The sequence below is a fragment of the Taeniopygia guttata genome, chromosome 32 (genome assembly GCF_048771995.1).
Source record: "Taeniopygia guttata chromosome 32, bTaeGut7.mat, whole genome shotgun sequence".
NCBI classification, from domain to species: Eukaryota; Metazoa; Chordata; class Aves; order Passeriformes; family Estrildidae; genus Taeniopygia; species Taeniopygia guttata.
Window position 1 is genome coordinate 648,336 of NC_133057.1, and position 17,119 is coordinate 665,454.

Sequence of the window (17,119 nt, forward strand, 5' to 3'; positions counted from 1 at the left end):
AATCCCAAAATTTAGGGATAAATCCCAAAATTTTGGGATGATTTTTTCCGGTAAAAATCGCGGGAATCGGTGAAAATTAAAAAATAAAAATAAATAAAAACGGGAATTTCCGCGCTGTAATGGCGGTGCTATCCCATGATGCACCGCGGCGGTTTCGTTGTCATGGCGACGGCGAAAGCGTAAAGCGGAAGTGGAGGAAAAGGGGGCGTGGTTTGAAAAGGGGCGTGTCTCCATCGAGGGCGCTGATTGGTGGAGCGCGGTGACGTCACTGCCCAGCGCCCACCGGGAGCGAGGCCGGCCCGGGGTGAGCGCGGGGCCCAAAAATTCCCAAAAAAATCCCAAAAAAATCCCAAAAATCTCCAAATTAACCCCAAAAATCCCACCCGGGGAGGGGCCCAAAGTGGGGGAGGGGCGCGGGGAGTGGGGGGGGGGGTGGGGGAGAGGGGGAGGGGCGGAGTGGGGGAAATTTGAGGGGAATTTTGGGCATTTTGGGGGAATTTTGGGGTTTTTTGGGAATTTTTGGGGTTTTTTTGGGAATTTTAAGGGGTTTGGGGCGGATCGATTCGATTTTTGGGGGGATTATGGGGATTTGAGGGAAATTTTGGGGGAATTTTTGGGGATTTGGGGAAATTTAGGGGAATTTTGGAGAAATTTGGGGAAGTTTGGTGAAAATTTTGGGGGATTTTGAGTGAAATTTTTGGGATTTGGGGGAATTTGGGAAGAATTTTCTGGGATTTTTTTTTAATTTGGGGAATTTTGGGGAAATTTGGAGGAAATTCGGGGTAATTTTGGGGAACTTTGGGTAATTTTGGCAATTTGGAGAATTTTGGATGAAATTTGGGGGAATTTTTGCAGGTTTTGGTGAATTTTGGGTGAATTTGGGGGGAAATTTTGGGACAAAATTTTGGGTGAATTTGGGTCAATTTGGGGAAAAAATTTTGGGGGAATTTTGGAAGACATTTTGTGGGGAATTTGGGTGAATTTTGGGGAAAATCTGGGGTGAATTTTGGGTGGAATTTTGGGTAATTTTTGAATGAAATTTTGTGCGAATTTTGTTGAATTTGGGGGTGAATTTCGGGAAAAATTTTGGGATCAATTTGGTGAATTTTAGGGAAATTTTGGGTGAATTTTTGGAAATTTTGGGTGAATTTTTGGAAATTTTGGGTGAATTTTGAGGTCAATTTGGGGGGAATTTTGGGAGAACATTTTGGATCAATTTTGGGTGAATTTGGGGGGAATTTGGGGTTAATTTTGGGGAATTTTTGGGGAACTTTGGGGTCAATTTGGAGAAGAATTTTGGGGTGAATTTTGGTGGAATTTTGGGTAAATTTTGGGTGAAATTTTGTGCAAATTTTGTTGAATTTGGGGTGAATTTGGGGTCAATTTTGGGAAAAATTTGGGATCAATTCGGTGAGGAATTTTGGGGAAATTTTGGGTGAATTTTGGGTGAATTTTTGGAAATTTTGGGGTGAATTTTGAGGTCAATTTGGGGGGAATTTTGGGAGAAAGTTTTGGGTCAATTTTGAGTGAATTTGGGGGGGAATTTGGGGTTAATTTTGGGGGAATTTTGGAGGTAATTTTGGGGAATTTTTGGGGAACTTTTTAGTAATTTTGGGGTCAGTTTGGGGAGGAATTTTGGGGTGAATTTTGTGGAATTCGGGAGACATTTTGGGGAGGAATTTTTGGTGAATTTTGGGTGGAATCTTGGGAAATTTTGGGGGAATTTGGGAGGAAGTTTAAGGTCAATTTGGTGAGAAATTTTGGGGCGAATTTTGGGGAAATTTGGGGTGGATTTGGGTGAATTTTGGGTGAATTTTGGTTCAATATTTGGTGAATGAAAGGGGGGGGATTTGGGGGATATTTTGGGTGAATTTTTGCGGATTTTGGGGAATTTCAGGTGGAATTTTGAGGTCAATTTTGGGGAAACTTTGGGTGAATTTTTGAGAATTTTGGAGGGAATTTTGGGAGAATTTTTGAGAATTTTGGGAGGAATTTTGAGAGTAAATTTTTCATAATTTTTGGGGAAACTTTGGGTGAATTTTTAGGAATTTTGGGAGAATTTTCGGGACTTTTGGGGGGAATTCTGAGGGTAAATTTTTCATGATTTTGTGGAAATTTTGGGTGAATTTATGGGAATTTTGGGTGAATTTTTGGGACTTTTGGGGGGAATTTTAAGGGTAAATTTTTCATATTTTTGGGGTAATTCCGGGTGGTTTTTCGTGCACATTTTATGCAAATTTATGCAAATTTCCCCCTCTCTCCCCCAGGCCATGAAGGAAGCCCCGCCCCGCCCCACCCCAGTGGGCGGAGCCACGCCGGGCAGGATGGGCGGAGCTTCCCCAAGCCCCGCCCCTTTGTCAGAGGGGGCGGGGCCTGACCGCTCCTCATTGGGCGTGGCCTCGGGCAGGGGGCGTGGCCAGCACAGGCCCCTCCCCCTTCGCTGTTACCGGCGCCGCGGGCGGCGGCTCCGCCTCTTCCGTTGGCTCCGCCTCCTTTTATCCCGGGGGGCGGGGCTTTGGGGCGCCAGGCCACGCCCACGCCGGGCCACGCCCACCCAGGGGCGGGGCAAACCCCTCGTCCAATCAAAACCGAGCGAGGGGATGCTCCGCCCACTGGCGGGGTTGGACACGCCCCTTCCCGCCATGGACACGCCCCTTTCGTCGCTGGCCACGCCCCTTCTGGCGATGGACACGCCCCTTTCTTCGCTGGCCACGCCCCTTTCCGCCATGGACGCGCCCCTCCCCCTGCCCGGGGTGGGGGAGGGGGCGGACGGAGGTGAGGAGGGGGAGGGGCTTAAAGTTTGGGGGGAGGGGTTAAATTTAGGAGGGGCTAAAATTTTGTGGGTGGGGCTAAAATTTGAGGGAGGGGCCAAAATTTGGTGGGTGGGGCCAAAATTTAGGGGAGGGGCTTAAATTGTGGGAGTGGTTTAAATGGTGGGTGGGGCTTTAATTTGGGGAGGGGCCTAAATTTGGGGAGGGGCTTAAATTGTGGGAGGGGCTTAAATTTTGGGGAGGGGCATAAAATTTGGGGGAGGGGCCTAAATTTAGGAGGAGCTTAAATTTGGGGGAGGGGCCAAAATGGGGGGTGGGGCTTAAATTTCTGGGAGGGGCTTAAATAAATTAGGGGCTTAAATTTGGGGGAGGGGCCAAAATCTGGGGGAGGGGCCTAAATGGTGGGGGAGGAGCTTAAACTTTATAAGGGGGGGGCCAAAATTGGGGGGTGGGGTTAACCCCCCTAATTTTAGGGGGGTGTGGCCTATTTGTAGCCCCTCCCCCCTCCCCAATATTTAAATTTTTAATTTTCAGGTCCCGCCCTGAACGGTCTGGGGGCGGGGCCAGGCCCGGGCTGCCCCTCCCCCCCTGCCCGGGGCCAATCCTGATCAGCAACGTCACCGGAGGGGGCGGGGCCGAGGCGGGGCCACGCCCCCCGGCGGGTTTGGCCACGCCCCCCGCCCGGGCCACGCCCCCCGGGGGTCAGCCCAGCCCCCCCCTGCGGGAGGAGCACGTGACCTGCGTCCAGAGTGAGTGACGTCATCGATGATGTCATCGCTGACGTCATAGCGGGAATGGTGACGTCATCAGGGGCGGGGTTCGGGGTTGTGATGTCATCAAGTGCGGGGTTTGGGGTGGTGATGTCATCAAGGAGGGAAATTTTGGGGATTTTTGGGGGGGATTTTGGGAGGTTTCGGGTGGATTTGGGGGAAATTTGGGGGTTTTGGGGATTTTGGGTGGAATTTTGGGATTTCGCAGAATTTGGGTGGAATTTTGGGGATTTTGGATGTAATTTCTGTATTTCGGGGATTTTGGGTGAAATTTTTGGGGATTTGGGGTGGAATTTTTGGATTTCGGGGATTTTGGGTGGAGTTTTGGGATTTTGGGGGCTTTGGGTGGAATTTGGGGATTTTGGGTGGAAATTTGGGGTTTTCGGTGGAAGTTTGAGAATTTGGGGGATTTTGGGTGGAATTTTGGGATTTTGGGGATTTTGGGTGGAATTTTCAGAATTTTGGGTGGAATTTCAGGGATTTTAGGGGGAAATTTGGGGTTTTGGGGATTTTTGGTAGAATTTCTGGGATTTTGGGTGGAATTTTGGGATTTCGCAGATTTGGGGTCGAATTTTCGGGATTTTGGGTGGAAATTTAAAGATTTTGGGTGGAATTTTTGGATTTCGGGGATTTTGGGTGAGATTTCAGGGATTTTGGGCATTTTGGGCGGGATTTTTGGGGATTTGGGTCGAATTTCTGGATTTTGGGGATTTGGGGTGGAATTTTGGGATTTCACGGATTTGGGGTCGAATTTTGGGGATTTTGGGTGGAATTTTGGGGATTTTGGGTGGAATTTTGGGATTTTGGGTGGAATTTTAGGGATTTTGGGTGGACTTTTAGGGATTTTGGGTGGACTTTTAGGGATTTTGGGTGGATTTCGACTGGAATTTCTCTCATTTTCTGGGGGAATTTTTTTGGATTTTGTGGTGGAATTTTGTGAATTTTGGCCAGAATTTTTTCTGGAATTTTTGGGGATTTTATCCGTCCCTTTTGAGATTTTCTAAATTCCGGGTGTAAATTCGGGAATTTTGGGTGGATTTCGACTGGAATTTCTCTGATTTTCCGGGGGGCATTTTTGTGGATTTTGGGGTGTAATTTTGCGGATTTTGGGGTGGAATTTTTGTGGATTTTTGGGGTGGAATTTTGCCGATTTTGGGGTGTAATTTTGCCGATTTTTGTGTGTAATTTTGCCGATTTCGGTCGGATTTTTTCGGGATTTTTCGCGGGATTTTCGGCCTTTCTTCCGGGCCTCTGGAATTCCGGGAATTTTGGGTGTAAATTCGGGAATTTTGGGCCTCCAGGCATCCTGGACGAGTTCCTTCAGGCCTACGGGAGCCTCATCCCCGTCAGCGCCGACGAGGTCGTGGAGAAACTCGAGGACATTTTCCAGCAGGAGTTCAGCACCCCCCAGAGGTACCAAAATTATGGAATTTTATGGAATTTTTTTGGGAATTTTTTTGGGAATTTCAGGGCGCTCCTGGAGGGGGATTTGGGAATTTTTTTGGGGGATTTTTGGCGATTTTTAGTGAATTTTTTGGGATTTTTTTGGAGAATAAAGTGGTTTTTTAGTGAATTTTTTGGGATTTTTTAAAGAATATTGGGGATTTTTAGGGAATTTTAGGGATTTTTTCAGACTATAGTTGATTTTTAGGGTACTTTTGAGGATTTTTTTTGAGAATAAAGTGGATTTTTAGCGAATATTAGGAATTTTTTGAGAATATAGTGAATTTTTAGGGACTTTTGGGGGATTTTTTAAAAAATATTGGGGATTTTTAGGGAATTTTAGGGATTTTTTGAGAATATTGGGGATTTTTAGTGAATTTTTGGGAATTTTTTTTGAGAATATAGTGGATTTTTAGGGAAATTTTGTAGATTTTTTTTTAGAATTTATGGGATTTTATTTAGAAATTTTTTTTGGGAATTTCGGTTCCATTTTTTTGGTAATTAGGGAGAAATTTTAATTTTCTCCTGGTGCCTTTTCTTGGAGTTTTTATTTTGGTTTTTTTTGTTTTGTTTTCTTTGTGATGGGTTTTTTGGGTGGTTGTTTTTGGGGTTGTTTTGGGAATTCTGGGTCAATTTAAACAGATTTTTTTTTTTGTTTTTTTTGGGCTTTTTTGATTTCTTTCCGTTTCTTTCATGGATTTTTTGGGGTATTTTTTGGGGGGAATTTTTTGGGGTTTTTTTGTTTGTTTTTTCCACATTTTCACTGATGTTTTTGGAGATTTTTCCAGGATTTTTTCAGGAATTTTTTTTTGGTTATTTTTTGAGAATTTTTTTTGGGAATTACAGTTCCATTTTCCAGGAATTCCAGGTTCTATTTTTTTGTTAATTACGGGAAATTTTACGCGGTTTTTTGAGGGTTTTTTTTTGTTTTTAGTTTATTTTATTTTCAGTGGGTTGTTTTGGGAATTCTGGGTCATTTAAAGAGATTTTTTTTTTAAATTATTTTTTTGGTAATTATGTGGAATTTTAGGTGGTTTTGGGTGGCTTTTTTTTGATTTGTTATTTTTTTTTATTTTTTTGGTGGGTTTTTTTTGGCTGTTTTATTTTGGTTTTTGGGGCGGTTTTGAGAATTCTGCATCATTTAAACCAAATTTTTTTTATCATTTTTTAACCTTTTTTCAATTTCTCCCCCTTCCTTTCACCGATTTTTCCGGGGATTTTTTTTTTGATTTTTTTGGGTTTTTTGTTTGTTTGTTTTTTCCGCAATTGCACGGATTTTTCCATGGATTTTTCCAGGATTTTTTCAGTAATTTTTTTTTGTTACTTTTGAGATTTGTTTTTTGGGAATTATCGTTCCATTTTCCAGGAATTCAATTTTTTGGTAATTACGGGGGAATTTTCGGTGTTTTTTGGAGGGTTTTTTTTGAGGGTTTTTTTTTTGGTTTTTTGGGTTTTATTTTTTGTTTTTCAGTGGATTTTTTTGGCTGTTTTATTTTGCTTTTTGGTGTGGCTTTGAGAATTCTGAGTCAATTTAAACAGATTTTTTTTTGTTTTTTGGGCTTTTTTTGACTTCTTTTCGCGATTTTTCCACGGATTTTTCCGGGGTTTTTTTTAGGAAACAACTCGTTAATTTTTCTATTTCCATTTTCCCTACCCCCAACTCCTATTTTTGGGCTATTTTTGGGATCCAGGCGCGGCTCGGTGCAGCAGCTGCTCCAGTCCTACCAGCGGCTCCCCGGCTCGGCGCTGCTCCGCGGGTTCCGCGTCAGCTACAAGCGCCACGTGCTCACCATGGACGACCTGCAGACGCTCTACGGCCCCAACTGGCTCAACGACCAGGTTCGGGGTGAAAAACGGGGATTTTGGGAAAAATGGGGGTTTTGGGGGGTTTTGGGGGTTTTTGGGGGATTTTTGGGGGGTTTTTGGGGGAATTTTTAATGACTTTTTCACATTTAATTTGGGATTTTTGGGGTTTTTTTCCCTGGGTTTTGGGGTGGTTTATGAAGGTCTGGGGGGAATTTTGGGGATTTTTGGGGGATTTTTTTCAGGATTTATTGTGATTTTTTGGGGTTTTTTGGGGAATTTTTGGGATTTTTTTTGGGAATTTTTGGGATTTATGGGGGTTTTTGGAGAAATGTTTGGGATTTTTTGGGGGTTTTTTTGGGGATTTTTAGGGGTTTTTAGGGAAATTTTTGGCGTTTTTTAGGGATTTTTTGGGGTCTTTTTTGGATTTTTTTGGGGCTTTTTGGGGATTTCTTTGTGGTTTTTTTGGGATTTTTTTGGGATTTTTTTTGGATTTTTTGTGGGATTTTTGGGGATTTTTGGGGATTTTTTGGGGGACTTCTGGGAATTTTTGGGGGATTTTTGGGATTTTTTTTTGATTTTCTGGGGAATTATAGGGATTTTTTGAGGGATTTATTGGGATTTTTTTGGGATTTCTTGGGGTTTTTTGGGATTTTTGGGGATTTTTTTTGGGAATTTTTGGGATTTTTGGGGAATCTTGAGGATTTTTTGGGGGATTTTTAATGATTTTTTCGCATTTTATTTGGGATTTTTGGGGGATTTTATGGGACATTTTTGAGGGATTTTTGGGGAAATGTTTGGGATTTTTTGGGTTTTTTTTGGGGATTCTTTAGGGGTTTTTTTGGAAATTGTTGGGATTTTTTCGGAAATTTTTGGGATTTTTTTGGGGGGATTTTTGGGAATTATTTGGGATTTTTTGGGAGATTTCTTGGGGGTTATTTGGAATTTTTTGGGGATTTTTTTATTTTTGGGGGATTTTTGGGAATTTCTGGGGAATTTTTGGGATTTTTTGGGACTTTTTGGTGGTATTTTTGGGATTTTTTTTGGGATTTGTGGGGGTTTTCTGGGAAATTTTTGTGATTTTGGGGGGATTTTTTGGGGGATTTTTTGGGAAATTTTTGGGATTTTCTGTGGAATTTTTTGGATTGTTTGGGGATTTTCTGGGGAATTTTTGAGATTTTTTTTGGGATTTTTTTAGGGATTTTTTGGGGATTTTTTTGGCATTTTTTGGGGTTTTTTGGGAATTTTTGGGGGATTTTTTTGGGGATTTTCTGGGGATTTTCTGGGGATTTTTGGGGATTTTTTGGGGATTTTTTGGGGAATTTTTGGGATTTTTTGGGCAATTTTTTGGGAGGATTTTGGGATTTTTTGGGGAATTTTTCCTTGTTTTGGGGGTATTTTTTGGGCTGTTTTTGGGATACTTTTGGTGGTTTTGCCGGGTTTTTGGTTACTTTTGGAGATTTGGGTTAATTTTTGTATATTTTGGGTTATTTCGGGTCCCCGCAGGTGATGAACATGTACGGGGACCTGGTGATGGACGCCGTGCCCGACAAGGTCAGGGGGCGGGGCCTGAGGGGGCGGGGCCCGGGTGGGCGTGTCCCAGGTGAGGTGGGCGTGTCCCAGGTGAGGTGGGCGTGTCCAGGTGAGGTGGGCGTGTTCCAGTTTAGGTGGGCGTGTCCAAAGGTGTGTCCAGGTGAGGTGGGCGTGTCCAAGAGTGTGTCCAGGTGAGGTGGGCGTGGCAAAAGGTGTGTCCCAGGTGAGGTGGGCGTGTCCCTTTGAGTGTCCAGGTGAGGTGGGCGTGTCCAGGTGAGGTGGGCATGTCCATGGGTGTGTCCCAGGTGTGATGGGCGTGTCCCAGGTGTGGTGGGCGTGTCCCAGGTGTGTCCAGGTGAGGTGGGCGTGTCCTTGGGCGTGTCCCAGGTGAGGTGGGCGTGTCCAAAGGTGTGTCCCAGGTGTGGTGGGCGTGTCCCAGGTGCGATGGGCGTGGTCCCAGGTGAGGTGGGCGTGTCCAATGTGGGGTGGGCGTGTCCCAGGTGTGGTGGGCGTGTCCCAGGTGAGGTGGGCGTGTCACAGGGCGTGTCCCAGGTGCGATGGGCGTGGTCCAGGTGAGGTGGGCGTGTCCCTGGGCGTGTCCCAGGTGAGGTGGGTGTGTCCAGGTGAGGTGGGCGTGTCCCTGGGCATGTCCCAGGTGAGGTGGGCGTGTCCAGGTGAGGTGGGCGTGTCCAAAGGTGTGGCCCAGGTGTTATGAGCGTGTCCCTCACGGGATGGGCGTGTCCCACGTGAGGTGGGCGTGGTCCCAGCCGAGGTGGGCGTGTCTCAGGTGAGCCCCTCCCCCCCCTTTCAGGTCCATTTCTTCAACTCCTTTTTCTACGACAAACTTCGCACCCGCGGCTACGAGGGCGTCCAGCGCTGGACCAAAAACGTGAGGGGCGGGGCTTAAATGGGCGTGGCCAGGTGTGGGCGTGGCCAGGTGAAGATTCCTACAGGTGTGGGCGTGGCTCTAAGCAAAGGGCGGGACCAATAAAATAAAGGGGGAGGGGCTTAAATGGGTGTGGTCCTGTATGGGTGTGGCCAGGTGTGGGCGTGGCCAGGTGTGGGCGTGGTCATTGGGAATTTTTGGGGATTTTTGATTAATTTATTGGGCTTTTTCTGCCATTTTTTAGGGTTTTTTTCATCATTTTTTTTGGTGGTTTCGGAGGCGGTTTTGGGACATTCAAAGTGGGGAATTCGGGATTTTTTTGGAGGAAATTTTTGGAATAAATTTGCAAGAATTTTTTGGGGAATTTTTTGGGATTTTCCAGGAACTGTGGGGATTTTTAAAGTGATTTTTTTTTTTTTTATTTTTTCTGGGGATTTGAGGGGGTTTTGGCTGTTTTTGTGGTTATTTTCAGGTTTTTTTGGGTATTTCAGGGTTTTTTTTGGGCTGCTTTCATTTTTTTAGGCTATTTTAGGTATTTTTGGGCTGTTTTCCGTGGTTTTTGTTTAACTTCAGGAATTTCGGGCTGGTTTTGGGATGTTTTGAGTATTTTTGGGCTGTTTTTCGTATTTTTAGGCTGTTTTTGGTATTTTTGGGCCATTTTAGGTATTTTTGGACTGTTTTAGTGGGTTTTGTTTATTTCTGGCTATTTTGAGCTGTTTTTTGTTTATTTTTGGGTATTTTGGGCCGGTTCTGGCTGTTTTCAGTATTTTTTGGCTGTTTACAATTTTTTTGGGGCTTTTTTTGGTATTTTTGGGCTGTTTTCTGTATTTTTGGGCCGTTTTCGGTTGTTTTTGTTTATTTTTGGGTATTTTGGGCTGTTTTTTGTTTATTTTTGGGTATTTTGAGCTGGTTTTGGGGCTGTTTTTGGTATTTTTGGACTGCTTTTGGAATTTTTGGACAGCTTTCGGTATTTTAGGCTTTTTTCAGTATTTTCAGGCTTTTTTCGGTATTTTTGAGCTATTTTCAGTATTTCCGGGCTGTTTTCAGTGGTTTTTTGTTTATTTTTGGGTATTTTGGGCTTGTTTTTCGGCTGTTTTTGGTATTTTCGGACCATTTTTGGTTATTTTGGGCTCTTTTCAGTATTTTTGGGCTATTTTCGGTATTTTCAGGCTGTTTTCAGTGCTTTTTGTTTATTTTTGGGTATTTCGGGCTGATTTTTGTGCTGTTTTTGGTACTTTCGGGCCATTTTCGGTAGTTTAGGGCTGTTTTCGGTATTTTCGGGCCATTTTTGGAATTTTAGGGCTGCTTTTGGTATTTCCGGGCTGTTTTCACTGTTTTTTGTTTATTTTTGGCTATTTTGGGCTGTTTTTTGTTTAATTTTGGGAATTTTCTGCCGGTTTTGGTTGTTTTCAGTATTTTTGGGCCGTTTTCTGTATTTTCGGGCTTTTTTTGGTATTTTCAGGCTTTTTTCGGTATTTTTTGGCTATTTTCAGTATTTTTTGGCTGTTTTCGGTGTTTTCTGTTTATTTTTGGGTATTTTGGGCTGGTTTTTGGTCCATTTTCAGTATTTTTGGGCTGTTTTCGGTATTTTCGGGCTATTTTTCTTATTTTCTGGCTATTTTTGGTATTTTTGAGCTATTTTCAGTATTTTTTGGCCGTTTTCGGTGTTTTTTGGGTTTTTTGGGGTATTTTGGGCTTGTTTTTAGGCAGTTTTCAGTATTTTTGGTCCGTTTTTGGTATTTTCAGTCTATTTTGGGTATTTTCAGTCTATTTTGGGTATTTTCAGGCCATTTTTGGAATTTTCAGGCTATTTTCAGTATTTCCACGCTGTTTTCAGTGTTTTTTGTTTCTTTTTGGTTATTTTGGGCTGTTTTTTGTTTATTTTTGGGCATTTTGGGCTGTTTTTTGTTAATTTTTTGTTTATTTATGGGTATTTCAGGCTGTTTTTTGTGTATTTTTGGGTATTTTGGGCTGTTTTTTGTTTATTTTGGGGTATTTCGGGCTGTTTTTTTTGGCTGGATTTGGGTATTTCAGGCTGGTTTTTTGGGCCGTTTTTGGTTATTTCCAACTGTTTTATGTGCTTTTTTTGGTTATTTCATGCTGTTTTTTGGGCCGTTTTCGTTATTTTCATGCCGTTTTCGCTCCATTTTGACTATTTCGGTTCCGTTTTCGGTATTTTTGGCAGGTGGACATTTTCGGGAAGGAGCTGCTGCTGATCCCCATCCACCTGGAGGTTCACTGGTCGCTGGTGGCCGTGGACGTGGGGCGCAGAACCATCACCTACTTCGACTCCCAGCGAACCCTCAACCGCCGCTGCCCCAAGGTGGGCGGGGCCCCAAAAATGCCAAAATTCAGCCCAAAATCCCCCCCGAAAATCCAGCGAGAATCGCCTGAAAAATGCCCCAAAAAACCCAAATTTCCCTACTAAAAATCTGCCCAAAAAATAAAAAAAATTCCTCCCAAAAATCCACCCCAAAAATCCCAAAATTCACCCCAAAACCCCTCCAGAAAATCCACCAAGATTCGCCCTGATAATCCCCAAAAAAATCCAAAAATTCCTCCCAAAAAATCCACCCAAATCGTCCCAAAAATATGCCAAAAATTCTCCCAAAAAATCCCGAAATTCCTCCCAAAAATCTGCTCCAAATCGTCCCAAAAATGGCCCCAAAATTCCCCCCAAATATCCCAGAATTCCACCCCAAATCCCCCCCAAAATTCCAGAAATTCTCCCAAAAAAACGGGGTTAAAATTTGGGTGGATTTAGTTGGAATTTCTCCCCATCTGTTCTTCATTTCGGGCTAAAATTTAATTTATTTTGGGGCAAAATGGGTTAAGTGGGCGGGGTTTGGGTCAAAAAGGGGGCGTGGCTTTCCAAAAGGGGGCGTGGCTTCCCCAAAAAATGGGGTTAAAATTTGGGTGGGTTTGGTTGGAATTTGTCCCCATAATTTCTTTATTTTGGGGTTAAAATTTAATTTATTCAGGGGAAAAATGGGTTAAATGGGCGGGGTTTGGGTCCAAAAGTGGGCGTGGTTATTCTAATAAGGGGCGTGGCCACAGGGTTAAAATTTGGAGGGGATTGGTTCTTATTTAACCGCGCCCACTTGTTATTTTGGGCCAAAATTTGCATAATTGTGGTCCAAAAAATGGTTAAATCCGGCCCTAAATGTGGGCGTGGTCAATCCAAAAGGGGGCGTGGTTATGTTAATGAGTAAAGGGGTGTGGCTTGGACGGGCAAAGAATTCAAATTATGATGTGAATTTAAAAATAACTCATTAAAATTTGTGCTAATTAAAGGGTGGGAGGGGCCTAAGGGGGTGTGGCAAGTGGGCGTGGCTTAATGGGGGTGGAGTCTGATTGGGTGTGGCAAGTCGGCGTGGCTTAATGGGTGGGAGGAGCCTCAATAAATGGGCGTGGCTTCACTTTCAGGGGGCGTGGCTTCACAATTAGAGGGCGTGGCCTGAGTTTAGTGGGCGGGGCTTGATGGTGAATTAATGAGGGGGCGTGGTCAGAGTGGGAGGGGCCAAACCCGCTGACCACGCCCCTTTTTTGGCCCCGCCCACAGCACATCTGCCGCTACCTGCAGGCGGAGGCGGACAAGAAGGAGCGGCCGGATTTCCGCGAGGGATGGAGGGGCGCCTTCAAAATGGTCAGAGGGGGCCCGAAATCCCCCGAAATTCACCCAAAAACGTCCCCGGGAATGGCACAAAAGTGTCCCGAAAATCTGCCAAAAATCCCACGGAAATGCCCCGAAAATCCCCTGAAAATCTCCCGAAAATCCCTCAAAAATCCCCCAAAAATCTTTCGAAAATTTTCAGAAAATGCCCTGAAAATTCCCCAAAAATCTCCCGAAAATCTCACGAAAATCTCCCAAAAATCCTCCAAAAATCTCCTGAAAATGCCCCGAAAATCTCTCGAAAATCTCCTGAAAATGCTCAAAAAATCTCCCAGAAATCCTTTGAAAATCCCCCAAAAATCTCCAGAAAATCCCCCGAAAATCTCCTGAAAATCCCCCAAAAATCCCCCAAAAATCTCCTGAAAATCTCCCGAAAATATCCCAAAAATCCCCCAAAAATCCCCCAAAAATCCCCCGAAAATCCCCTGAAAATCCCCCAAAAATCCCCCAAGTATCTCCTGAAAATGACCCGAAAATCCCCCAAAAATCTCCCGAAAATCCCCCAAAAATCTCCTGGAAAATGTCCCGAAAATCCCCCAAAAATCTCCTGAAAATGCCTCAAAAATCTCCCGGAAGTCCCCCGAAAATCCCCCAAAAATCTCCCGAAAATCTCCCGAAAATCCTCCGAAAATCCCCCGTAAATTCCCCAAAAATCTCCTGAAAATCTCCCGAAAATATCCCAAAAATCCCCCGAAAATCTCCTGAAAATCCCCCGAAAATCTTCCAAAAATCTCCTGAAAATCCCCAGAAATTCCCCGAAAATCTCCCGAAAATCCCCTGAAAATCCCCCAAAAAAATCCCAAAATTCTCCACAAAATACCCTAAAAATCCCCTAAAAACTCCCAAAAATCCCCTAAAAATCCCCCACAAAATCTCCTAAAAAACCCCAAAAAATCCCCCCCAAAAAACCAAAAAATCCCCAAAATTCACCAAAAATCCCCCCCAAATTCCCAAAATTCCTGAAAATCCCAAAAATCCTCAAATTTTGGTTTTTTTCCCCCAGAACGTGGCCCGGCAGAACAACGACAGCGACTGCGGCGCCTTCGTGCTGCAGGTGAGCGAAATTCGGGAATTTTGGGGAAATTTTGGGAAATTTTGGAGAAATTCAGGGAAAATTTGGGATAATTTGGGGAATTTTTGGGGAAATTTGGGGATTTAGGGGGAAATTCGGTAAAAATTTGGGGATTTTTTGTGGAATTGAGGGGATTTTTGGAGAAATTTGGGAATTTTGGGGTATTTTGTGGGGAAATTTGGGATTTTTTGAGGGATTTTGGGGGTTTTAAGGGGAATTTTGGAGTAGATTTTGGGGGAAATTTGAGAATTTTGGTGGAATTTTGGGTTATGTGGGGTTTTAAGGTTAATTTTTGGGGAAATTTGGGGATTTTTGGGATTTTGGGGAAAATTTGGGGGAATTTTGGCTGAATTTTGGGGGATTTTGGGGAGTTTTAAGGGGAATTTTGGGTGAATTTGGAGGGGATTTTTGGGGAAATTCAGGAATTTTGGGTTTTTTTTGAATTTTGGGGGAATTTGGGGTGGATTTGGGGGGGAATTTTGGGGGAAATTTGGTGGATTTTTGGGGTTATTCTGGGTGGATTTTTGGGAGGAATTTTGGGATATTTGGGGGAACTTTTGGGATTTTTGGGGTGGATTTCTGGGAGGAATTTTGGGATTTTTGGGGTGGATTTTTGGGAGAATTTCTGGAATTTTTGGGGGGATTTGGGGTGGAATTTTGGGGGGGAATTTTTTGGATGAATTTTAAGGGAATTCTGGGATATTTGGGGGAAATTTTTGGCACAATTTTGGGATTTTTGGGGTGGATTTTTGGGAGAATTTCTGGAATTTTGGGGCGGATTTGGGGTGGATTTTTTGGGGAATTTTGGGGGAAATTTGGTGGATTTTTGGGGCTATTTGGGGTGGATTTTTGGAAAGAATTTTGGGATTTTTGGGGTGGATTTTTGGGAGAATTTTTGGAATTTTTGGGGTGGATTTTTAGGAGGAATTTTGGGATTTTTGGGGCGGATTTTTGGGCGGAATTTCGGGTTTTTTGGGGCATTTTTCAGGCAATTCTGGCTGGATTTTCAGGAGGGATTTTGGGCTGAATTTTGGGATTTTTGGGGGCAAATTTTTTGGGGTAAATCCTGATATTTTTGGGTTTTTTTGTCCCCCCAGTACTGCAAATTCCTGGCCCTGGGCCGCCCGTTCAGCTTCACGCAGCAGGACATGCCCCACCTGCGCCGCCTGATGTACAAGGAGCTCTGCCACTGCCAACTCGCCCTTTGACCCCCAAAATTTTGGGAATTCCTCCCAAATTCCCAAATCCCAAAAAAAACCCCAAAAAAACGCAAAAAACCGCGCGGAAATCGGGCTCAGAACGGCCAAAATACGGCAAAAAATGTGAATTTTGGCGGAGGTGGGCGGGGCTTAAAGGAGGTGGGCGGGGCTTAATGGGCCCAAAATTTTGGGAATTTTTTGGATTCCTGAAAAATTTGAAAATTCCCAAAAAAATTCTCAGAAAAATGCAAAAAAACCCGCGGAAATCGGCCTCAAAATGGGGAAAAAATGGGAATTTTTGGAACGGTGTGGGCGGGGTTTAAGGGAGGGGGGCGGGGCTTAATGGGCCCAAAATTTTGGGAATTTTTGGGATTCTGAAAAATTGGAAAAATCCCCCCAAAAAAAACCCCCGAAAAATCCCAAAAAGCTGCAAAAAAAACCCCAAGAAAAAGTCAAAAAAACCACTGAAAAATCCCCAAAAAACCCACAAAAATTCCCCAAAAACTCCAAAAATTACCCAAAAATTCTCCAAATTCTCCAAAAATTCCCCAAAATTCCCCGTTCCCAAAAAATTCCCCATAAATTCCCAAATTTTCCCCCAAAATTCCCAAAATGCCAAAAAAATCTGAAAAATTCCCCCAAATTCCAAAAATTCGCCAAAAATTCCACAAAATCACCCCAAAAATTCTCAAAATTTCCTCAAAAATCTCCAAAAATTGCAAAAAAAAAAAATCTCCCCAAAAAAATTCTCCAAAAATTCCCAAAATTCCCCCCAAAAAATCTCAAAAAATTCCCAAAAAATCAAAATATTCTCCAAAAATTCCCCCAAAATTCCCAAAAATTCCCATTTTGGGGGTGGGGGAGGGGCCGGGGAGGTTTTGGGCTCCTTAAATTCCCCCAAATTTCCCCAAATTTCCCCAAATTTCCAAAAATTTCCCCGAATTTCCCCGAATTTTTCTTTTCGGGGCCGTTGCAGAAAAATTTTGGGAATAAAAAGAGAAAAAAATCCCAAATTTTGGCTCTGGGGGTGGGGGAGGGGAGGGGGAGTTTGGGAGGAATTTTGGGGCAATTTTGGGGGAATTTTGGGTTTTTTGGGAGGAATTTTGGGGAATTTTGGGACATTTTTTGGGAGATTTTTTGGGGCATTTTGGGAGATTTTTTGGGAGGAATTTTGGGACAGTTTTTTGGGGGCATTTTGGGAGATTTTTTGGGAGGAATTTTGGGACAGTTTTGGGGGATTTTGGGATATTTTTTGTGGGGATTTTGGACATTTTTGGCGGAATTTTGGGACTTTTTTGTGGGGATTTTGGGACATTTTTGGGACATTGTTGAGGTGAATTTTGGAATATTTGGGGGAATTTTTGAATATTTTTGGGAGTTTTTTGAGGGGATTTTTGGACATTTTTTGGGGGGGATTTTGGGACATCTTTGTGATATTTTTATGGATATTTTGGGACATTTTTGGGAGGATTTTGGGACATTTTTGGGGGGATTTTTTGGGAATTTTGAGACTTTTTTTGGAGATTTTTTGGGGCATTTTGGGAGATTTTTTGGGGGGAATTTTGGGACCTTTTCGCGGAATTTTGGGACATTTTTTGGGGGGATTTTGGGACATTTTTGGGACAGTGCTGAGGTGGATTTTGGAATATTTTGGGGGAAATTTTGAATATTTTTGGGAATTTTTTTGGGCGGGATTTTGGGACATCTTTGTGAAATTTTTTTGGAAGTTTTGGGACATTTTTGGGGGGATTTTGGGACTTTTTTGTGACATTTTTGGGGGAGATTTTGTCACTTTTCCTGCGATATTTTTGGACTTTTTTGCGTCATTTTGGGACATTTTTTCGCGTCATTTTGGGACATTTTTTGGATGAGTTTTGGGACATTTCCCGGCCCATTTTTTAAGACATTTTGGGCCATTTTTGGGGTCATTTTGGGCCATTTTTGGGCCATTTTCGCCCAATTCCGATCC

At 43.4% G+C, this 17,119-nt stretch overlaps 1 protein-coding gene across 1 annotated transcript; it reads left to right on the plus strand.

Annotated features, from left to right (window-relative positions):
• The first annotated feature begins 162 nt into the window (after positions 1-162).
• On the plus strand, positions 163-16,163 carry SENP3 (SUMO specific peptidase 3). Its single transcript, XM_072920523.1, has 11 exons — positions 163-179; positions 2,377-2,775; positions 3,306-3,520; positions 4,843-4,954; positions 6,676-6,823; positions 8,294-8,341; positions 9,132-9,209; positions 11,392-11,529; positions 12,769-12,852; positions 13,883-13,933; positions 15,049-16,163. The coding sequence occupies exons 1-11, from the start codon at positions 163-165 to the stop codon at positions 15,157-15,159; spliced, it is 1,401 nt and encodes a 466-aa protein (XP_072776624.1). The 3' UTR covers positions 15,160-16,163.
• The last annotated feature ends 956 nt before the right edge of the window (positions 16,164-17,119 follow it).